The sequence below is a fragment of the Leptonychotes weddellii genome, chromosome 16, assembly GCF_054177405.1.
Source record: "Leptonychotes weddellii isolate Sample4059 chromosome 16, ASM5417740v2, whole genome shotgun sequence".
NCBI lineage: Eukaryota > Metazoa > Chordata > Mammalia > Carnivora > Phocidae > Leptonychotes > Leptonychotes weddellii.
This window is the reverse complement of record NC_138384.1, coordinates 4,284,890-4,309,104: the sequence shown is the minus strand read 5'-3', so window position 1 is coordinate 4,309,104 and position 24,215 is coordinate 4,284,890. Positions and strand designations below refer to the sequence as shown.

Below are 24,215 nucleotides of genomic sequence, written 5' to 3'. Positions count from 1 at the left end.
TACCAACCTCGCCTGTGGCTTGTAGCTGTTGAGGATCTGATAGGCCCTGAGGAGATCCAGCTTGCCGTGGCCTTGTTCAAACATGTTGACACCAGGAAGCCTCCGGGCGGACGCAATGAGCGCCTGCTTCATGCTGGCCGGGTTCACCAGTTCGCGTTTCTGCACTGTGCTGGAGAGAAAATCACGAATTTGCTCACTGTCTCTCAGCAGGAGGAGGAAAATCGGACTATTCCTAACCTATTCCGATCTTGCGTCACATCTCCTGGGGGCCGCTCCAGTCAAGCCCGTGTGGGCTGAGAACGAACATGTCATTTCTGCACCTGTCTCGGGACAACTTCTTAGCCAAGTGACTCAGGGAGCTTCTGCCTGTTATATACTAAGTTCGTGAGAACCACGTATTTTCCCAGTGACACGACTAAACAGACCACAAAGGCTGCAGGAGGCAGGAACGGGTCAGAGTGCCCGGCTCCTGAGGGGAAGGGAAGCCTGCTGGCAGAAGGAAGTAGACAAGCTGTGATGGCACCCGGCAGCAGAAGGAACAGAGAGCAGGCGGGGCCCGCGGAGGACCTCCACGTGGCACAGACAGGAGCCACAGCACCCGAGTGACGCCCATGGCCTCCGCCCGCCTTGGCCGTTCTGGAGGCCGGGTGTGCGAGCTCACAGGTGGGGAAGGCCCTTGCACACCTGGGCCCGAGCTCTGCCTCATCAGAACACACCTGGACAAACGAACACACAGCGCTACCTGGCCAGGAACCCCATGACACACGGGCACAATCAATGCTTAAGAACACGAGCACTAACACACACATTTCCGTATGTCTACGTATCATAAATACAAGTAAATTTTACCCCCTCAATGCAGGGCACAAAAAAGAAAGCAAAAAGAAAAATGGACTCTCCACAGTTCCCAAATATCTAGGATGGTGGCTGGTCTTGGAAGTGTGGGCGGGATTTCTAATAGGTCTAGATGGGAAATCTGGTGTAAGGAGAGTCAGAGGAGGTGAAGTGGGAGTCAGAATCAGAGTGGCCAGAAGCTCAGCGGCAGCCACCAGCCCCCACCCCTGCGTGGACAGGCCAGACCAAAGGCCAGGCCCGGCTTCCTCAGGAGTGCTGCCAGGCTGGAGGCGAGCTGACTCGCCCTGGGCACATTTCTGAGCTCCGACAGTGGCACTTTTATTAGCTGCAGGGAGATAAGGAAAGTGAAAGGCTTCCCTGACACCGGAAGCAGCTGTACTTAGAGAAAGTACTGGAAATGAAAGCCTCCTCGCCTCGCTGCTTGCCCGATGGGGAGAGGTCTGCTGGGCTCAGGAGTGCAACTGAGCCTCAGCCCCGTCCGCAGTGATGGTCGGCGGGGAAGGAGCCAGGGTCTCTGTTCCCATTAAGCAACAAGGTAGCCAGACCCCAGTGGAACGTGCTCCTCCACCGAGTATGAAAGCCTGAGTGCAACCAGGTGACTCCACAGTCTGCCTTCCCTCCCCTCCTCCTCTCCACACGGAACGTGGGGTAAGGAAAACAACTGGAAGAAAAAAGACAGGGTTCTTCTCTAGAGCCCACCCTAGCCAGTGTATTTTCAAGAATCTGGCTCTGAACTCTAAGGGAAGGATGGGAAAAGGAGGACAGAGATAGAACATTCCAGGCCTCAGAAACTAAAATCAACATAAACTTACTTGCTTTAAAAAAGAACTTTAAACATAAAAACATTTACTATCATCTCCCTATTTTAATTTTAAAATTAACATAGAATATATTAACTTTCAACTATGCAGTTTTACATTACCCCAACACAAAAGCTCAACTAATGCCTCATCTAAGTCGAAAGAGAGTGAGTTGGGGGAAAAGTACAAAATGAGCACTAACTCCAAAGACCTCTCTCTGTAACCTTGAGATAAGGCATCTAAGTCACAGCACGTGAGCATCAATTCTGGCCAACTGTCTTTGAGAACTTTCTTCCAACTTCACTATCTGCAAAATTAAGGGCCAATCACGAAGCTCCGTTCCAACCATACGAGGGACTCAATGAGACAGAGAGAACAGATAAATTACACGGAGAAACTTCAGTCCCGCTGCCTGACCGCAGCTCCTCTCGGCTAACAGAGCACATTGAAAGGTCACTCCCCAAGGAAATGAAAAAATGGGAGGAAAACATCTTTTTGTTCCCTGCCTGAGATACACACTTGCTTGGACATAAAAAGTACAACTATAGCACAAAACTGTTATGTTAAAAAGGAAAAAAAAAAAAACTGGAAGCACAGGGTCCCTGGGGAATCCTGAACCTTCCTCAATATTGCTGTGAACCTAAAACCATTTTTTCTTTTTAAAGATTGTATTTATTTATTTGAGAAAGAGAGAAAGAAAGAACACATGGGCGTGCACGAGCAGCGGGGGGAGGGTCAGAGGGAGAAGCAGACTCCCCGTGGAGCAGGGAGCCCGACAACATGGGGCTCCATGCAGGACCCTGCGATCATGACCTGAGCTGAAGACAGCCGCTTAACCAACTCTTAAAAATAAGTCTTTAAGGGGCTCCTGGGTGGCTTAGTCAGTTAAGCATCCACCTCTTGATTTCGGCTCAGGTCATGATCTTAGGGTCCTAAGATCAAGCCCCGCGTCAGGCTCTGCACCGAGTGTGGAACCTGCTTAGCATTCTCTCTCTTCCTCTCCCTCTGCCTCTGCCCCCACTCTCTCTCTCAGATAAAGAAATAAATCTTAAAAAAAGTATTTAGTAAAAACAAACTGGAACAAAAGCAGACATGAGAACAGTCGCAGGTACTGTGCCCTCACCCAGGGCTTTCCAGTCAGATTTACCGTGTGTTCATGCACATGAATCCCCACCCCCACGGAACGGGGTGAGACGGAGAGAGAGATGGAGCCAGGTTCACGGCATGCTCCTCAACTCTCAAAGCTGCTGGGGACAAGCAAGAGTCAGCCCCTGCTCTGAAGCACCACCCCCTCTCTGCTGAGCGGCACTCACCTTACCAGCAGGGTGACGGCGCCGGCAACCACCGGAGAAGCCACGCTGGTCCCCGACAGGGCCCGGCAGCCCCCCTTCACCCCGGAGCCCCTCACCCCAGCACCATAGGTGACGATATCGGGCTTCACACGGCCATAGCCTCCTGGGAGTTCCTACGGAGAAAGCAGCTTGGTTTCCCCCACAGCACAGCGCCAGCATGCATCTGCACGCAGCTGGGGGTGAATACGGGGTATTTCCACGTGGTGTAACCTTAGTCACACACTGGTTCTGCCTGAAATTCACCGCACTAGAACACAAGCTTAAATGGCAATGTAGAAAACAAAATTATTCTGGTGCTTTTTAATAACCAGTATAATAGTAATGCAACAAAGCAATTCAAAGTGAATATCTTAAATTCTGTAAGACTAGAAACTAGAAATTGCTTTAAGTAACCTAAAAATTAGAAATATATTAAAAATATCAGAAAATTAGAATTAAAAATTAAAGAAAGAGCTTTCTTTACAAGGAAAAGATGACACGACTGGATATTTCAGTCTCAGCAGAGGGGAAAGAAAACACTCAGAATGGTAAGTGTAACTGCACGAGTAACAAGATTTTAACTGAGTACTCGCTTAAATGTCCTGAAAATTGAAGCAAAATGAGAATTACAGCAAGATCTTACATTCTGTAAGAAAGAAGTACACCAATCTGAAGTGAACAAAATCTTTCCTGGCTCTCAAACCTAACTAGATGTTGGATCCAGATTTGCATGGGGCCCTGTGTAAAGATGACTGCCAGACCAGGCAGGAATGTTTCTCAAAATGCCGCTACGAAACAAGGCCTTGGTGAAGGCCAAGGACACGACTCGTGAGTCAGAGCATCAGGAAAGGCAGGCTGGAGTACCCGAGCCTGCCCAAAGGAGCGGCTACCTGCACATCCAACTCTGTCCTGGGGGTAGCAGAGAACGACTCAGTGGCACCATTAAACCCCAAGGAGCTGAGCTGATTAACTTGCTGGAGTTATTTCAATTTTGTCCAGCTAAATAGAATTATTTCCAGGGCAGCAGAGCTGATAGTAAACTGTTCTCACTGGCTTCTCCAGCTTCCTAAGGCAAGAAAAATCCTCTCACCAACACTGAGGAAGGACTGCTCACCTTCCTACCAGTTAGAACAGTGGCATGAATCCAACCGACCTAAAAAGTGAGCTACTCAGAAGTCAGTTAAGAAGTGCCACCATGAAACGGCAGACATCCAAGGCACCAGATCGTTCATCCTAGTGGCCAGGCAAGCACCCACAGCCCCGGCCACCTCCCCCAGCTGCTTTTCCATATGCACACCTATAAACACACCCAAGGCTCATACACACACGGTTCTGTGCAGCGCATCCCGCTAGTGAAGAGAAGCCTACCCAGGTAGTCATTCCCCTTGAGGAGAAGCGGGCGATGTTGTCCTCAAAGTCAATGCCGCCCACTCCGATCACGTCCATTTGGTCAGCAGGGTTATTCAGAGTGCTAGATTGAGGCACAAAAACACAAGGGAAGAGAAGTATTTTAAACGAGTAATTCAGGGGGGCACCTGGGTGGCTCCATCAATTAAATGTCCGACTCTTGATTTCAGCTCAGGTCATGATCGCAGGGTCCTGAGATCGAGCCACATGTCAGACTCCGCGCTGAGCACAGAGTCGGCTTGTTCCTCCCCCTTGGCTCCTCAGCCCACTCCCCCCCTCTCTCTCATAAAATCTTTAAAAAAAAAAAAAAATGAATAATTCGGATAAGGGCCTATACTTCCAGAAAAATCCAAGATGGCATTAGGTTCTTGTGTGGCTCCTGGTGGCTGTCTGTCAAAGGCCATGCTCTCTGCTACTTACACGCTGGGCTGAGGCCATTATCTTGTATGTGGGGCACCTTCTCATTATTTCCCAAGACGCACTTCTCCGGGCGCCTGGGTGGCTCAGTTGGTTAAGCAACTGCCTTCAGCTCAGGTCATGATCCTGGAGTCCCAGGATCGAGTCCCACATCAGGCTCCCGCTCAGTGGGGAGTCTGCTTCTCCCTCTGACCCTCTCCCCTCTCATGCTCTGTCTCACTCTCAAATAAATAAAGAAAATCTTTAAAAAAAAAAAAAAAGACACACTTCTCCCTCATGCTCCCGGGCCTGGAGGAGTCCTCTCTCTGAACGGCACAAGACTCCACGCACTCACGACAGTCGCCCACTCATGGGCTCTCACGTCACTCTCACACGGTGCCCAGGGTGTGCATCCTGCCCCCACTAGATCCCACACTTCTCCGGGAAGTGGCAACAGCCACACATTGGCACCTGCCACCGTCAGGAAGTCAAAGTTCTCAACGGATCACGTGCAGGGTGCGCCCCTGCCTCACGGGGAACCGAGGCACGACCCCTCCACCCTCATCGTGACCTCCTCACGGGGCAGACAGACACAAAGGAAAACCATGCAATTCTCCTCAATACCACAAGTGCACCAGATCTGCAGAGAAATCACAGTGAAACAAAGCACAAAGGTTTTAACTCTAAAGACATTAAGCCAAGATGACATCAAACTGTTGGAAAGTATCAATTTCAATGCATGAAATCGCATTTCTGAACCTCACCTATTACAGCTCTATCACCAAAACCAGAACTGACAATTCAATAACCACAAGTGATTTCCCAGGGGCTTAAGGGAGAGTATAGCAAGACTAGGCACGTGCTTTTACGCAACCATTTTAAACCACCAGGAGTCAATGCCGGCACTGCCTTCTTAGCTCACTGGCCACCGACATGCTACAGGTGGTTGTTCAGAGGCACCAACACTGATTTTTTTATTGGCTTGTGCTAAAAACGAAGTCCAAATGTGCCAAGGGCGCAGGACCCCGAGAGGGGCTCGCAGGCAGGGCATCGTGGGGATGCATTACTTCAGAGGGGTGGGAGCGCAACGCCTGTGACAGACAACAGCTCTTTGAGCACGATCCTGTCATCTGCCTCGCAGTCCCCGAAGCGCAGCAGTAAGGCATCACGGTGGGGGGGGGGGCATTCCTAGCACGAGCCCCCTGCGGCTCCACAAGCAGACACTTCGTCCGACACGGGGCCCTCGCCAGGGTGCTCCTCTAACACACAAAAAACGGACAACTCTTTGACTGTAAGAGTGTGACTGCCCAAAGAAGTCACAGGATTTCAGAAGAGTGACCAGCGTGGGGCAGCGCGGTCAGAATGCCGCGTGGAAGAGCTGGTGAGAGGGGCGTGAACAGATAGAAAGGCAAGCAAGGACGGTCAGCAGCAAGAACAGGTGATGGGGACAGAGATAAAGAGGGTTACTACAGGGAGACCCAGGAGGGGACTGGGTCTGAGGAAGGGGCAGCGGGGGACTGAGCAGAGCCAGCACCCGCAGGCTACAGTTCCCCAACTATGGCTGCAGGCCCAAGCGGGCCCGCCACCTGTCCGCGTACATCCCCTTTTCCCGGAACAGCCATGCCCACTCGTTGACACACATCCAAGGCTGCTTTCCCACTGCAAGGGCAGGTGAGTGCTGACAACAAACACCACACAGCTTGCAAACTCTAAAATATTTACTATCTGACCCTTTGCAGAAAAAGTTGGCTGGCTCCAGAATAGAGTAGCGAGGACCTTAAAAACCAAAAAAAAAAAAAAAAAAAAAAAATGTGCATCTAATTAGGCAATGACGACCTACTGCAGATTCCTGAATAAGAAAACTGCTAGAATCTGTCTGAGGAGCAGAACAGAAACAAGGAAAGGGAAGAGCTACTACTTCTAAGGGCTCAGTATTGGCAGAGCCTTCCCTCTGCTGTCGAAGGTCTCCCTTGCAAGTGCCACCCAGGGTGGCCTCATGCCCACTGTGACAGACAGTGAGGCCGAGGCCCGGGGATGAGAGGGCCCCAGGGCCTGCGCTCTTCCCACAGCAGTGACCTTACACCATCCAGGCAGGGAGACAGGCTGGAAAGCTGATGGGCAGTCTGGGGACTCCGGACTGAGGGGGGACCAGAAATGGGAGAAGTGGCCGAGGGGGGAGAAACACGTGAAAGGGGCAACGAGACAGCTTAGTACCTGGGGCCTCCCACACGTCACAGCACACACGACTGGCGACACAGCAAACCCAGAACCGTGGGCCCCTTACAAGGAGACAGGATCACTAACAACGATCAGGCTGGAACCACGGCTGCCAGGATGTACAGCTCCTGACCTGTACAAACAGTAATCTCCTAGAGCTCAGCCTAACCCTGTGCCCTGGGCCCCTTGTGTCAGTCCGTCAGCTGAGAACCCGTCGTGCACGCCTGGGGGTGTCATTGCATGACGCAGCGAGCAACTCTGAAGGCCCAGGCACATGCTCGTCTCTCCCCGCTGCGCTGCGGGGTAGTGAGGACGGTCTGCGTCTCCTTTCCCCTCTGTGGTTACCTCATACCCTGTCACAGCACTGAACTACACACGTCCTGGGGACCCAACAAGGGAGGGTGACACATATCCTGCCGCAAAAGCATTTCAGCACAAGAGATGACTTACACGCGTCACCTACAGAGTAAGAATCAGAGCCGTAGGTGAAAGAAGATTGGGATCTCTAACCAGACACGAGTTCAGGGCTATACTGCAGTGACCGATGTTTCACATCTCATGCTGCTTTAGTTCACCATGACGACCCAGCACAAAGGGGCATTTCTGTGACCGCGTTCTCTCTGCCTCCCTCCATCTGACCCCACTCATCAAGCCTGCAGACGCCGGCCGGGTCTGTTACACGGCCCACACTTTCCCCCTCCACCAGCTCTGCTGCATCTGCACCTCGTGCTTCCTAAGACGACAGGCACCTCATCCCATATACCGTCTCACGCCTGGGCCTCGCAGAGTGGGTCTCAGTAAGTACTGTGCAATCCATTTATTTCTAGCAGGTTTACTTTCCTGATGTCAGAAAAAAAAAAGGGGGGGGGGGTGAATAAAAACTGTAGGCCTCCAAACTACTGTTTACAGCAAACTAAAAAATAATAAATAAAAAATTAAGCACAAAAAGGCTGGCCTGAGCTGACCAGTGAGGTGGGGGTAGTGGGCACTGGCTCATTTCACAGTCTGGCTGGTTGTGTGTGGAACGTTCCCGTGATACACAGTTTGAGACAGACACAGAGACAGACGGACAACAGATCTGCAGTTACTTCAGGGGGAAAAGCCCCTCTAAGTCATCCCTAGGGGGAATACTCACCCATAAAGAGGCCCGTCGTTGCCAATAGCAGAAACCATGATTACGTTGTTAGCCGTTAATTCCCACACCTACAGGATTAGCAAACATTTATTTATGGAAGTGTGCCACTCTCAATCACATACAACTGTCCAAAAGTAACTACACCTTCTAAAAAGATTTCTAAAGAAAGAAGGGTGACCTTGAAAAGGTAACACTAGATCATGGGCACGGACGTTTGCCAACCAGCGTGTTCATCGGCGCTGACCAAACCCAGGATTTGGGGCCTTGCAGCGCACAGAGCAGAGCCCGCTCTCTGCGCAGGTTCAGAAACGCGCCGTTTGGAGAAGGAACCAGGATGTGCTGCTCCCAATGCAATCGCCAAAGCTCACGCCCTCGCCCATTGTTGCGACAGGCCACCAGAGCACCAGTGATGAAGTGCAGAGAGCAGAAGCTCTCACCAGGAGCGCCACCGTCCTTTGTGCGGGGACACGACCAACCTTGTCAACGAAGGGATGGTCCATGAAGTCGGGGCCGCCGATGCTGAGGTTCAGCACATCCATCTTCTTCAAGATGGCGTAATTGAAGGCGTCCAGGAACCAGGAGGTGTAGGATACCTAGTTAATTGCCAAACACGACTTTAGGGGTTTTAGTGAAAGTCTCAAAGGGCTACAACACAATTTCTGTCTCTAAGGGTAAAGTATAGCCTCTTAAGCAGCATAATGTATTAACTAAAATTTCAGAAACGAAAACCTGGAAAAAATAATGCTCCGAAATGTAAAGTATACACCCAGAAATTCTAGGTCCCTGCAGCTGGACTCGAGGGACAGCCGTGCTGTGGGGGCTCTCCCCAGGCCAGACGTACAGTGCCTCACCCTCAAGTGTACCTTCCGGGGTGGGGTGAACCCCCACACCTCTCACTGCCCTCCTTAAAAGGATTTATCACAAGACACTTCCCTTTCAGTTGAAAGTTTCTGCACAGTTTACTGTATGTGCCTAATATTCTTCATCCTAAACAGACTGACGGGTAAACGGCATCAATAAAAGTTATCTCATAGAATTATTTCTCTGATGTTCAATTCCCCCCAGTTTCCTGACAGCTGAATCGCCTTGTGTATAACACCACTCAGACGTTTTTATAAAATATACAATTAAACTTACAGCAAAAACAGGATCAGTGCAATATTTAAGAATTATTTTTTAAAGGCTTTTACAAATAAGACAAGTTTATGTTTCCTTGTATAGGCAAACATAGGAGGAGGGGATACAAGAAATTTAGAAACTATCACACTGGGGCGCCTGGGTGGCTCAGTTGGTTAAGCGACTGCCTTCGGCTCAGGTCATGATCCTGGAGTCCCTGGATCGAGTCCCGCATCGGGCTCCCTGCTCGGCAGGGAGTCTGCTTCTCCCTCTGGCCCTCCCCCTTCTCATGTGCTCTCTCTCATTCTCTCTCTCTCAAATAAAGAAATAAAATCTTTAAAAAAAAAAAAAAAGAAAAAAAAGAAACTATCACACTGGAGACATGAGGAAGTAAGGTGAGCCCCTGCTGGATGGGGACAACGTTGGGGGAATTATCCCTGTGTTGCCTTTAGATATTTCTGAACCGTACACTATCTGTAAAAAATTAAATTTAAAAAATAAATAACAGGACCCTCCCCTTTTCTATGACTAGTTATGAAAAGTTAGGGAACAGGGCCGGGATCCCACACTGCCCAACGTGACACCACGTGGTACAGAGGCAGCCCTCAAGCCCATCACAGCCCAGGAGGGGTGGCAAACACACCAACTCGAGATTCTTCTCGCGTGTGAAAGCACCAGAAATGTGCCCGTGACGTGCGGGCAGGCCAGGAGGACAGGAAGGAATGAGATGGGAGGGAGCCTGCTGTGCAGTGCCCTGGGGTGGGGTCTTCAGGGTCCAAGTGAGGCTGATGGGGGGGGAGGTGGCGAAAGGGCAAAGCCACACAGAGGGGCCGTGGAGGGACAGCGTGGCATGTGTGGGATGCCAGAAGCAGCTCAGCATCAAGGAGGCGTGCTGCTTTTCTTTTTTTTTTTTTTTTTAAGATTTTATTTATTTGCGAGAGAGAGAATGAGAGAGAGAGAGCACATGAGAGGGAGGAGGGTCAGAGGGACCAGCAGACTCCCCACTGAGCAGGGAGCCCGATGCGGGACTTGATCCCGGGACTCCAGGATCATGACCTGAGCCGAAGGCAGTCGCTTAACCAACTGAGCCACCCAGGCGCCCGGCATGCTGCTTTTCAATGAACGTGTTCTCCAAAGTTTTACTTTTTCATGTTTCAATGTCAACTCCTTAAGCTTCAGGGGTCCTCAAAACACCTACCTGGTTATTGGTAAAGACCCTGAAAATATGAAGTTCTGCATCTGGAGCAAACCCTTGGCATTCCCGCATGCTGGCTATCACACCTGCCACAAAGGTGCCATGGCCCAGCCCTGCTGACCACAAGGAGAAAAGTCACAGAACAGAGCTGATAATGTGCGCCTAGATGCAACACTTCAAACCACCAATTCAAACAGCCTCGTTCTCTGAGCCCCGGATGAAGAAGCTGCACTGCCCCTGCACAGTCTCCCACCCAGAGCCCACGCCCTGGCTGCCCCGATTCTGGGCCTCGCACCCCCGCCCCCTCTCAAACTGGGAGTTCAGTGCTCCTCCACCAGGCAGCCCTCTCTCCTCAAATGCTACTTCCTGACATCCTGAGACAGACAAGCTTCTGCCCAAAGGCACAGTGGACTCGTCTCGGTAACAGCCCTACATGACTGTGTCATCATGAGCATCCAGAAAACTGCACTCTGAACCCATAAAACTGGGGACAGGAGCGAGGTTCAGAGACCGGGTCACAGCACAACATCGCCACCCACCGTCGTCCAGTGTCCGCTCATTGGTCCAGTTGGTTCTCTCCTTCACATTTTTGAAGTGGGGATGCTTCTCGCTCAACCCAGTGTCAAAAACAGCAACCCTTACGTTAGCACCTTATTCCAAAAAAACAAGCAAACACAATCATGTTTGGAGAAATCACCTTTCTGGATTTTGTCTATAAAACACATTCCTCCTTGGGACCTGTCACGGAGGCCCAGAGCCTGCCCAACGTGCACGCGTTAGGTCAGGAGCCCCAGGGGCCCTGGCCGAGCCAAGAAGAGGAAAAGACTGGGAGACTGGGACAGATGCCATCATGTGCTAAATAAGACCTGACGCTATCAGGGAAATCTCTTGGGACACCCCTCACCTGTCACCAGTGCTCAGTCCTCCACACGGGAGTGATCTACCCCCTTCTGGTAACTTTCCCCACATCTCCCTCCCCTCATCTCTGTAGAGAGGTGCAATGGATCAAAGGGCACCAATAAAGAACACACCCGCGGGAGAGGGGAGACCATTCCCACTCCTTCCCTCCGACGCTGCTCATTAATAACCTCTGCACACGGGCTGCCAGCAACATGCGGGGATAAGGGTACAGTAAGGAAAACCAGTACGCTCTACACCTTGCTATAATAAGGAGCCTATTTCAGATATAAGCCAAAAGCTATGTGCACCAATGTCAAGACTGATATTGCCAGGTCAAGAAATTCTAGAAAACTTGTAGAAAAATCCAAGACACTTGTATTATTTAACAGCTAAAAGATGTCACGAAGGTGGGGTCTTTCTGGTGTGAGAGTTGTGTTCACGTGTCAATACTATGTTAAATAATCAGTTACACTGACCTAACTAACAGAACATACTGCTTACATTTAAATAATGGACACAATCTCAAAAACCACTTGGTTTTGGGGGGGGGGGGAAGAAAATGCTTTTCTGCTTAGAGAATTTGCTTTGTGAAGAGTTCTCGCCCTGAAAAGATAAAACCACGAGGTGATAATCATTTTAATGAAACATCAGCCCACCAGGCATGAAGAGTTCAAGTGTCTCGGACCTTCTGCAGGGCGCGGGCTAGGGAAATCAAGGGAGAGGTATGGGTCTCCCAGGCTAGTGGATGCGGGCGAGGACCCCGAGACCAGCTGAGATGGACAGGGGTAGGGTGGGGGGGGCTAGAGAAACTGGCTTCCGTTTGGGGTGGGGTACAAACCTTCACAGCAGTTATGACAGCGATGTTCTGCCATGATGCATCAGTCAGGAAAAGTACCTCATTGGTTGTTCTATTTCCTAGGATATGGTCATGAATACCATCCCCTGCTCTGAAACTAATGATCGACAGGTGCACACTCTGTAACTCAGCCATTCTGCACAGAGCTCCACACTCAAGGGAAAAACTCATTTTCACATTCTCTCTTCAAAGTAACCATCTCTGCACTTGATCTCATTCCCTGTGTCACCTACGTGTCAAGAGGAGAGAAATGCTCCATCTACCCCCTAACCTCAGAAATGATACAGAAAGATAGAAAAGGTGCAGAGCATGAAACGACCTCAAAAGGCACAGAAACAGATGCCCAGCACAGCGGAAGTCAAAGGCGGGGGGGTGGGGGTGGGGGTGGGGAGGGGTGGCTGCCGGACGTGTCCAGCTCCACGCGAGCAGAAGCGCAGGTGCCTGAGGCCTGTGGCAGCAGCACTAGGCACCCGAGACAGAGGGGCGCCCCGGCCACCAGGCCCCACGTGGCTCCTGGGCAAACAGCACGCACCTGTGTAACCCATCTGCCAGAGCACGTCCGCCTGCAGGGTCTGGGCGACCTGGCGTGGGATGGCTCTCAGCAGCCGTCTACTCGAATGTCTCCCGGTAGCGTGCCAGAAGCCGGAGCCCAGGGAGAGGCTGGCTCTTCGCAGGGGACGGGATGACTGCCACTTCTGGCTCCACCGGGTGTCGTTACAGGGCGCTACAGGGTCCGCTAGAGCCAAGGAGAGACAGATGAGAAGCGGAGCGGCACGGGGACAACCCGACCCGTCAGGGAGAGCACCCACTCTGGAAAGAGCGCCAACTACCCCTGAAACCCTGGGTGACGGAAGGGGGGCGGTTCTCGTCCCCGCCAGAGGCCTTTCTCCAGGCAGTTACACCCACAGGACATCACTTAGCTATCATCGTTATTCCCAAAGAGTCCTCTACTTGGCATTTCCTAACTGACGGAAGGCAGAGAAGGACTGGCAAAATAACCACTTGTAAAGAAAGAAAGTCAATCGTGCCTAAAGCTGAAGAGAGGAGAAATGCCTGATTTTTCACCAGCAACTTGTTCTCACTGAACCAAAAGGGTTAAACACAACGACGACAACAGAACCACAAGGAAGCACGTGGCCACCGAGTGATGGCGACGTGTCACAGCACTGGGTGCTGGGACAGAAAAGGGCATGTTAACCCACCACACCTGTCTCTGGTCCAACAGCAGCAGGACCTTCTTCCAACTGTACAGTGCTCACTACTCTCAACATGCTTTCCAAAAGCAGAAGAACTAGAAAGGAGTTGGGGAGGGGGCGGGTCTGAAGGCGACGAACTGTGTCTTCTCTTGACCTTGCGGGGGGACCGCGGGCTGCGCTCGCATCAACACCTGCCAAGCTGCACTGACAACCATGAATTCCGTTATCTGTAAGTACCTTACTTTGTTAAAAATGGAAGGAAAAAAGCAAAAGAAACACCACAAGAGTAGTCCTTACCTTCCAGGACGACGCTATCACGAAGAAAAACTACATCTCCAATCAGTTTGGAGAAGAACACACCTATGCTCCTACTACTCAAATTCTGTCTCTAAAGCAAAAGACTATCGTTTATTCCCGTCTTACCAAGCTTCCCCATGAAAAAGCACAGGGACCTGGGAAAACAGTCATGTCAATTCCATTAAGTAATTATTTGCACAGACCAACTGAAATTATTCTGCGCTGAACCCGCCATGTTGACTCTGTTCTTTAAGTCAATAGCGGGGGACAATACTGGACGTGCTGACGGAAGAGTGGTATTGACAACACGCGAGGGTCTGCTCCGTCGGCCTGAAGCGGACCAGACTACACCGAAGTAATGAGCTCGGCTCTCTAAGAGCAATTCAGAAAAACTAGAGAGTACTGGAAGGAAAGCAGTTAAAACGGTGAGAGGGCTTGAACCCATGTCGTGTGAGGGACAGCTGAAGGACCTGGAGAGAAGAATCTGTCAAGGGGGACACCGTGGATATCTTGACAATATCTTTAAACACTGTCTTGAGGCAAACAGGTTGGCTCCGTCTTCCAGCCTGTGGACAGAGCCAGGGATGGGAGCCACGGTGGGACAGGCTGCAGCCAAAATAGAGCAGAGCCTTCTCACAACACAGCCAGAGAAACAAGCAATATTTAACGTCTATTTACATCCTAAAAACTCTGCTAAGCTCTTACACTTGCACTGTCTTATATCACCTTTGTGAGAACCCTAGGAGGTAGGTAGCGTTATCTCCATTTTCCGGACAGGAAAAGATGACGCTTACAGGAAGGCGGCTCAGCACACGAGGTGGCAGATGGCGACAAGCCGGACCGGGCCTGTCAGCAGGGCGCCACGTCCTCAGGGCGCGTCAGGGACACGTCTGACAACCATGGTGCAGAGTGTAGAGAAAGGAACCCAACCCCGAGATTCCAGGACTGCTGTGCTAAAATTAGGCACTTCCATGTTTCTTAAAATGTCCTGGGGCTCTTCACGATAAAAAAGTAAAATAAAAAGCACAATGCTGAGCCATTTATCTAGCTAAGTGTACAAGGTCTGGTTTGGTTTGATCTTCCTGGACCGTTTTTAAAGAGAAAATGCATCACAGAACATCCTGCCTGACACAGAGAGCTCTGAGGAAGTCAGGCACCTGACCTCTGCGGAGCCTCCAAGGGCGGGCTTGTCACACTATGCAAATTAGCTCGGCCTCCCCGGGCGCCCTCTCCGAACCTCAGAGGCTCTCAGGCCTACTAGCTGACAAAGGGAGAAAAGGAAAACTTTATTGCTCTTTCCTTCCAGGGAAAAAAAATGACAGTAAATAACAGAACTGGCAGTTTGTTACCCTAGTTTATCACAAATGGGAAAAAACCTTTTCTCTGGTAATAAGCATGCTTCGGAAAATGTTAAGTAATAAATATGCAATTTATTATTTAAGGATAAACTCTACCCTGACAAGCCCAAGTTGTAAAGAAGTGGGAAAGAATAAGCCCTCAGGCTGGAAGAATAATCAAATGCCTTCCATCCTCACACCTGCACAGCCTGTGACTGAAACAGGCCCAGGGGAGGCAGGACTGTGCATGGTCAGGAGGCTCTCAGAAAAACAAAACGAAACCCACAGAAAGGATGTTTTACAAGATGCCTTAAAAATAAAAACACACGCTGACAGAAGCACAGTGCAGCCAGAGGAAACTCGAAGACCCCGACCTCTCCGAGGAGCCTGGGTGAAAACCACTTGCAGCAGAGACGAACATCACCATCGTCCCCTACTGCAAACTTGCAGATTTTTCCCACCAGAATAGCACGAAGCCTGTTGTTAGTTTTTTAAACTCCTGGCAAGAAAACGTTCACAACTGATGAAACTAGGTGAAGGGACTTGTGTGTTGACTAAACCCCTTCTCGGCAGCCTGTGTGAACACACACATTCTCTCTCTGAACCCCAGCGAAGCAGATGAAGCAGACTGACAAGCAGAGCCCGTGATCACAGTACTCACACTCTGCGTACTTGAGCGAACGGAAGACTTTCCGCTGGGGTGTCACCCGTTTGATGTTGGGATGATCTTCAAGTGTCAGCAGCCCCGCTTTCTGTTTTTCTTTTATCTGAATCACCTCAAAATCACTAGGGTAGTCACTGGATGGGTTGTTTCGAGGAATGATTCTCCAATTGTCTATTTCACTGCTCTTCAGGGCACTCGAAATAAAAGAATTTCTAGCTTTGGCTGTAAAGTATCCATTGAAAGCCACGATGTATTCTGAAATCAATGACCACAAATAAAAATAAGAATTTATGTCCCTGTATTGTAACATAAGGATGTATCCACTCTCAAATTTCCCTGGTAAAAGAAAACTTACAGATCCTAAAACCTACAGTAGAAGCAGCAGTAAACCAAGACTGGTTTAAAGGCCCTAAACAGCCATTTCCAGAGCGCTGAGTTAAAATGATCTGTAGGAGTCCCCTGATCACAGAATACATCACTTAAAATCAGACACGTGTGCTATTTTTAAAAAAGCAGAGATTAACAGAAGTTTGAATATATGGCAAAGAAATGCACGTAACTTTTTCAAATAGGAAAAAGGGATTCAGAAGGAAAGGCTCCGTTTTATTTTACTGAGCATTCCGCACCTCCCAACTCCCCACCCTCTGTGGCTGCAACGGTACCTGTCCCAGAGAATCAGGTTTTAGGGAAGTAATTCAGAATGCCAACGTCCTTGCTTCACAGAAGCTACCTATCTCGGGAAAACCAACTTTAGCAGAGTGAACATCTAAGCGCCGTGCACTCACCTCATATGAAATGTATCATAGAAAAGAGGGCAAAGTCTTTTTTGGCAAAAGCTAATATTTAAAATTAAGTTTTTAAAAAATGGGGAGGGGGGGCTAAAATAGTATCATTACCATATTCCACAACCGTTGAAGAGAATTCCACCTTCAACGTCAGGTGGGAACAGCCAGGGCACGGGGCCTTTTCGAAAGACTTCTTCTCCAATCTGTCACCCAGATGTTTCTTCCCACAGAGCAAAACCACTAGCAGAAGCAGCCAGATGTTGACAAGCTTCATGGTCCTAAGTGAGTATGGTCATAAAATCGCATAAATTCAAATCGCACTTTTTTTCTTTCTTGATTATAAGTTAATTTTTGTTTCGGCCAAAAGCTGAAACATTACTGATCAGCCACTTTACAGTCTTGTCCAACGTAAATAAAAGTTAAATTTCATGGCCTTCTGTGGTTTGGCCTGGAAAGAGGCTTTCATTTCTTTCTTCGTTTCTTCTCCATCTTGGGCCTCAGGCTCCTGTCACTCTGGGCCAGACAACTGAGTCCTCCACTCCATCTGCAGCACAGAACCACAGTCCGGCAAGGCGGGCGGTCCCTCTGGGAGTTGTGAGCCGTCTACAAAACAAAGCGAGCCAGGCGAGAGTCAGTCCTGCGGGAGTCAGTCCTGCGGGAGTCAGTCCTTCGGGAGTCAGTCCTACGGGAGTCAGTCCTACGGGAGTCAGTCCTTCAGGAGTCAGTCCTATGTGTACCGCAAGCCAGAGAGCCACACGGACGCCCCGTGAGAAGATGAGACAGACATGCGGCTCAGGCACGAAACACCTGTCTTCTCTTTCTTTAATTACTCCTCACTTCTCTCCAGCAGAGAGAATAAGAGATAAGACGAAATAAGAAAGGTTAAAACAAATGAGAAAAACGGAGCAAACTGAGCATAACAATGTCAGGAATACTGAGCCCCCTAGCAGCCAGAGAGGGGGGATCACAGTCCTGCACATCTGCCCCCCTGCTCTGCTTCGACCTCAGATTCTCGATTTCTCATCATGTGCAACCCTTCATCTCCAGGGCTCTTCCCCAACAGCATTTGATTTATTTTTTAAGTAGGCTCCACACCCAGTGTGGAGCCCAATGCGGGGCTTGAACTCATGACCCTGAGATCAAGACCTGAGCTGAGACCAAGAGTTGGATGCTTAACCAACTGAGCCACCCAGGCGCCCTGCAACAGTAGTTTAATTCCTCATAAATTTTACCAACTCTTCAGGCAAAAGCTTGGTATATACATCCTCACTTTCTACCGTAAAATAATACCTAAGCACAAACTAATTTCCATGCAAGTCATATCCTTGCCACTTTCTTTTAGAGAAACTATGCTTTAAAATTATTCAAACTATTTTGAATATTTTCTGCCAATTCTCTGAAGAGAACATAGAAGAGTTTACACAGTCATCAAATTTATTTTACATGAAGCCTGACCTTAAAGAAATCTAACCTGCTAAATAAGTTATAACACCAGATTACCTCTTTACTGGAAGTAATATAAGAGAACAGTTTGTCAGATACACTGCTGCCAAAGAAAAGTGTTATCTGAGTGTTAAATTACACACAGGCACAGATATCTTTCAAGTATGTGAATGGCAGAAAAATGATCATTCTTCACAATGAAAAACAAAGCGGCAGTAAAACAAACAAACAAAACAACGATGCTGGTTGTGGCATATCCAGAAAAATCGGTTGCATTGATCCCACCAGAAACATAAATAATCCAGCAAGGGGAACAGAAATCAATAGAACAGGACAGGCCTTACACTGCTAACTTGTTTCTAAAAAGAAAACACTTAGGACCAGGAGCTGATCCCCTTTAAAGAGAGGTACGGAATTATTAAAACCCCTTCCTCTGGCAGCAACTGGTGCTTTAGAGTAACAAGGACTTTGTGGTTTCTGGAACTATTCATATGTGCCTCTATTCACAGGAAAACACATAAAATATAAAAAAGTTTGAAAGGTTAATATTTAGGACTTCACTGCTGTAATAACACATGATCCTGAAAAGCAGGCCTTCTCCGGCACTAGGGACTAAGGCTGGTTGAATGGAGCTCATCAGATGGAAATGAAATTTTAGAAGTTATTTCCTATCAACACAAAGAACAACAATGAAAATGCCAACCACAAGAACAAAGAAATTAAAACCAAAGATCGGAACAGAAAGACCAAAGAAAGGCAACAGGGGACACCAAAAAAGCCACTCCAACATATTTCATGGCAATACACTTGGGAGTGAGCCCCAATTTTTTCTGCTTATACCTGATATTTGCAGTAATGGGGTATCACAGAATATAATCACATGAAGCATATACCTCACTTAATTATAGTATGAGTGGTCAAAGAAGATAAAGCTCACCACTGGTGAGAAGAGTTCTCCTATTAAATGAACTTACAGTGAAAAAGATTTAAACAGGTCTCTCAATTAAGGCAAATTAAAAAAAAAAAGGCAATCTCTTAAGCTCTTCTGCCTCAAGCTAAAGAATCTATGACATATTTGGGCTACATGTAACAAATATTACTGAGTGATACTGGTGAGCCAATCTTAGACCTAACTGTGTCAGATCGACTTTAATTAAACCTGTTCTTAATCTGCACACAGGCACGGACAGCGAGCTCATACTGCAACCCGTGTGGAAGAGATGGCTGGCGTTCTACAACTGATCCCCAGAGACGGACTTCGCAAGACAGAGAAATGGGAAGAAAAGGTTAGAGGGGTTTTAAACTTTAAAAATGCCTAAGATAATCAGCTCTCTCCCGAAGAGAAAATGTTTTAGGTTTTGGAAAAAAGGACACCGCAATATCCCTAAGACATTCTACCTTAATTTATGCAATTAAATCATACAATTTTATATCGTGCTTACCAAGATTAAGGTGCGATTCAGCCAAGAGGCCGACTATAAAAGCAAACAGCTAAACAAAGCGCAGGAAGACACTGAAGAAGAGGCGCACACGCAGGGCCGGGATGCCGCACTGAGAGTTCTTCTGGGTGAAACGGGAGGCTTCTGCCAAGGAGGAGGAGGGGGAGGAGGGGGAGGAGGAGGAGGGGGAGGAGGGGGAGGAGGAGGAGGGCGCTCTGGCAGAGCCTGAGCCAGCAGAGCCAAAGTGCGGAAATACGGGGGGAGAAGGGGAGCAGCCTGAACACAGCTACAGCACAGCCCAGAACAACACAGAACGTGCAGAGGATCAGCAAGTCCTCTGCACGAGGAGGGAGGCCATGGGGTGCCAACCTGAAGGAGGAAAGATGGTGGGAAGCAGGCACCTGGTGCAGGTGCGACCTCTGCGCAGGGCCCTCGGGAAGCAATGGGAGTGAGGTGCGCAAAGACGATCCGGAGCCTGGTGGGGCTGCTGAGCAGCTCTGCTCCCAGGTCCGACTCCTTTACGGCGCCAGTCACAGAGCCAAGCACCAAGAGACGGCAGGGACACAGCAGCCAACAAAACCCAAGCCAAACCTCCGAGCTCACGGTGTGAGTGCGCGCGCGTGCGTGTGTGTGTGTGTGTGTGTGTGTGTGTACAGAGGTGCCCCTTGAGCCTGGGAGGGGACCTCTGAGGAAGGACCTGCGGAAGCAGGAAGCTGGCCAGGCCAGCTGGGCACAGTACCGGAGGCACCCGGAAGGGTGAGCCCAAAAGCCCGAGGCAAGGAACACGCCTGGTTTATGTAAGGAAAGCCAAGGGGCCATGTGGCTGGAGCAGGGGGAGGGAGGGGGAAAGCAGAAGGGATGGGAGAAGTGGGGGAGGGCCTTGTAGGTCAGAGAAAGGACCTCAGCTTTCACTCCCAATGGGAGGCAAAGCAGGATCTGAGCAGAGGAGCGACCCCAGCTGGTCTGCACGAGAACTGGCTCGCTCTGGCTTCTGTGCAGAAGGGGGCACAGGCAGACGCAGGTGGCCAACTGGACAGCTCCCAGGACGACTGGGTCGGGCCAGGCCGGGGTAGGAGGGGCGGTGAAGGGGGGCACGCGACGGCCGTGAGACAATCCGCAGACAGCCAGATTTGGGGGGTGCACACCTGAGGAGCCAGGGACAACACTGAGGCCTTTTGTCCAAACACAGATGGCGTCTGCCCCTGACAGAGACGGAGAAGGTGCAAGAAAAGCAGGTGCTGAGCTCTGACCACGTGAAAATTAGGGTAAGCATTAGCGCTGGGAAGGCATGGATCCGGGCAGAAAGGAATAGGGAGATAAGAAAAACCCCAAAATCTGTGAGAAAGAACTTCCATAACGAATAGCGGTCTGTCGAAAGGGCCACACACAAAAAGGCGAACAGCAGCCTGCCCCAAACTCCAAAACCACCAGTGGCTGGAAGACACCCTCAAGTAGAAAAGTCCCGTGGGGATAACGGGAAGGTTGGAAATAATGGGACAAGGAGACACCTCTCTGTTTGGTTTGGTTGTGGATGACCTGCTTACATTCTAGGTTCTAAGAAGACACTCTTTACGAAGACCCATGGCTCCTAAAAAACTCTGACAACGGATACTGAAGTTCCTATGGTTTCCCAATCCCAGAATAAGAAGGCTTCAAAATATAAATTTGCTTTGAAGAAAACAGAAATGCCACCAGGGGCACAGAGGCTGGTGAAGGATGCCACTGGCACCGAGGTCACAGGACAGGCCACTGCGCTGCTGGCCTGTTTTAAAGACAGCCAGTCCCCACGACTTCTCTACTGGGACTTCAAAGGCACAGACCGCACCTCCCTCACCTAAACATCTACTCACCTGTGTCGACGATGGGTTACCCGCCCCCCCCCGCCCACCGGCTCTCACTACGCAAGGCAAACCTGCTCAGCACTGTCCCTGAGACAGCCTCACCATCGAGGGGCAAGCATGGAAGCAGCAACGCATACAGAGCGTGTAAATACAGACGCAGACATACACACATAGGAAAAGAAACATTTTAAACAAGAGCTCCGTCTTCCCTTTTCTTCCTCTCTTTCTGCGTAATTTAGCCGAGGGCAAGAAGGCGCTGGTGGAGAGCCACGGTGGCCTGGTGTGGGGCGATGGCGTCTTGAGAGGGTGAGGAAGGTGTGGAGCAGAGGCATCTGGTGAGGGTGTCGGAGCCTGAGTGGAGTGATGACCATGAAAGCGGGAAACTGAGTTGATCAAATAAATATTTACAGATAATGGGAAGCAGGTTTCTATTGTCAGAGAAGAAAGGCACAGGTAAGAATAAGGAAAAAAACCTGAAAGATCCATGCAGGATCAGACTGAAGTTGGAAGTACTGGTGTGAACTCCAGGTTCTCCATATATGGGACAGACAGACATAAAAACAAACATGCAAGTGTGTATGTGGTACACACGCACACGTGCATTTCCTAGCTCTGTCTACTGCAAGGACACGGGAGTAGTGACAGCTCAACAGGAGGGAGCCCTCTAGTACCCAGAACTGGTTTCCTTTTTTCTTTTCTTTTTTAAGATTATTTGAGAGAGGGCGAGAGAACATGCTCGCACGAGCAGAAGAGAGGGGGAGAGTAGGAGAGACACTCAAGCAGACACTGTGCTGAACACGGAGCCCAATGTGGGGCTCCATCCCACAACCCTGAGATCAGACCTGAGCCAAAACTAAGAGTCAAATGCTTTAACTGACGACACCACCCAGGCGCCCCCCAGAACTGGTTTTCTAAATGCCATTCTTCACTGCAAGAAACCAGGCTCCTAGTTCCAGATGAGTGGGCAGGTGAGTCTGGAACATCCTGTGCCAGAAAGTGAGAAAGCACTCAGAGAACAATGGGAGTGTGTCTGAGGAACACAGAGGCCGGTGTGGGACAGCCTGAGCATCAAAATAAATAATGAAAGTAACAGATGTTAACCCACTGCAGAAAATACAAAACAAGAGTCCACAATAACATTTAAAACTAAGTTGAAAGCTTGAAGAAGAATGAGATATTTACATAGGCCCGGAATGCCTCCCAACAAAAAAAAAAACCTTATTTCCAAAGGGACAAGCTACTTCTACAGCAGAGAAGCTTCACCAAGTTAACCTGCCAGGGGACAAACGGACCCAGACACACCGAGCAGATGACTGGAAGAGGCAGGCATCACTTGTGGGGTTCCTGCCAACGATGCAAAACCTGAATCACATCATGAGGAAACATCAGAACCCAATCAAGGGACATTCTTCAAAATAAACTGGCCTGTAATTTTCAAAACTACCAAGGTAATGAGAGCCAAGGACTGGCTGAGACACAGCTCCAGACTGAAGGACACTCAGGAGACATGACCGGTAACTGAACTTGAGGTTCTCAACTAGATCCCTCTGCTGTGAAGACATTCCTGGAACAATTGGCAAACCTGAATGGGGCCCGCCTGGGATGACATAGCAGGGAGGTACTGGGACTCATTTCCTGATTTTGAAGGCTGTGCTTTATGTAAGAAGGACTCTGCTTGCAGGAAATGCCCCATGAAGTATCTAGGGATAATGGGTATCAGGTCTGCAACTTACTTTGAAATGGTTCAGAGGGGGAAAGGCTTTGTGCTGTTCTTGGAACCTTTCTGGTAGATTGAAACTGTTTCCAAAATATGTAAAAAAAAAAAAAGAAGAAGAAGAAGTTGTTTTATATTTAGTCTCAGCTGCTAGGAATGAATGAGAAGGATGGAAGTATTAAATTTTAAAAAGTGGTGGGGAGGGCAATTTTAGGCTCTTTTCTGATACTCAGTCTGAGCTGCCCACTATGTGCATGACCAGACTACAAACCATGTCAGATACTCACACACATCAACTGTCACACAGAATGACATTCCAACAGCCCAAGAGATGTGACTGAGCTAGTCGAAGTGAAATTCAAACTAATTCTCCTTCTAATGAATTGACAGAACCCCTGAAAAGATTCATGGTAAAGTAAATTTCTGTTAAAACTGACTCCAGTGGGGCGCCTGGGTGGCTCAGTCGGTTAAGCGACTGCCTTCGGCTCAGGTCATGATCCCAGGGTCCTGGGATCGAGCCCCACATCGGGCTCCCTGCTCAGCGGGGAGCCTGCTTCTCCCTCTCCCACTTCCCCTGCTTGTGTTCCCTCTCTCGCTGTGTCTCTCTCTGTCAAATAAATGAATAAAATCTTTAAAAAAAAAAACAAAAAACAACTGACTCCAGTGTTTCCACAATTTACATTAGATCAAGAAACTCCTTGAAAACAAGTATAATTGACAAAGAATATCCTATTACCTTCAGGTGTACATCATCTTAGTGCTTGGATATTTTCACACACTGGAAGTGATCCCCCTAAGTCTGGTTACCATCTATCACCACACGAAGTTATAACAATGTAGTCTGTCCCTGACTTATTTATAACTAGAGGTCTGCACCTCCTAATCCCCTTCACCTATTTCTCCTGCCCCCCAACCCCTCCCCGCTCTGGTAACCAACAGTTTCCTGAACCTATCAGTCTGTTTCTATTTGTTTTGTTTCTTCATAAAAACCAAGTAACACTGTGAGAGACATAAACTGAGACACCAGTGTAAAACACAAATCATGTTTAAGAATTCAACCCAATAAAATGAGGACTCTCATATGTTGTGAGTGAGCGTAAATAAAACTCCCGTTACCTTTTAGAACGGTCATTTACCAATATGTATTAAAAGCCTTAAAAATGGGGGCGCCTGGGTGGCTCAGTCATTAGGCATCTGCCTTCGGCACAGGTCACGATCCCGGGGTCCTGGGATCGAACCCCGTGTCAGGCTCCCTGCTCAGCGGGGAGCCTGCTTCTCCCTCTCCCACTCC

The 24,215-nt window shown here is 49.2% G+C and overlaps 1 protein-coding gene across 3 annotated transcripts in view; it reads right to left on the bottom strand.

The window, feature by feature from the left end:
• The window catches only part of MBTPS1 (membrane bound transcription factor peptidase, site 1), a 53,278-nt gene that overhangs the window by 24,119 nt on the left and 4,944 nt on the right, over positions 1 to 24,215 (bottom strand). For all 3 annotated transcript variants that reach the window (XM_081806316.1, XM_081806315.1, XM_081806317.1), the window contains 10 exons: positions 16,599 to 17,090; positions 15,700 to 15,957; positions 12,741 to 12,944; positions 10,992 to 11,102; positions 10,456 to 10,565; positions 8,618 to 8,734; positions 8,142 to 8,209; positions 4,355 to 4,457; positions 2,969 to 3,120; positions 8 to 169 (listed from right to left, as the gene is read on the bottom strand). In XM_081806316.1, coding sequence (XP_081662442.1) covers positions 8 to 169; positions 2,969 to 3,120; positions 4,355 to 4,457; positions 8,142 to 8,209; positions 8,618 to 8,734; positions 10,456 to 10,565; positions 10,992 to 11,102; positions 12,741 to 12,944; positions 15,700 to 15,957; positions 16,599 to 16,761 — 1,448 coding nt within the window. In that variant the 5' untranslated portion in view covers positions 16,762 to 17,090. The remainder of the gene's footprint in view (positions 1 to 7; positions 170 to 2,968; positions 3,121 to 4,354; positions 4,458 to 8,141; positions 8,210 to 8,617; positions 8,735 to 10,455; positions 10,566 to 10,991; positions 11,103 to 12,740; positions 12,945 to 15,699; positions 15,958 to 16,598; positions 17,091 to 24,215) is intronic.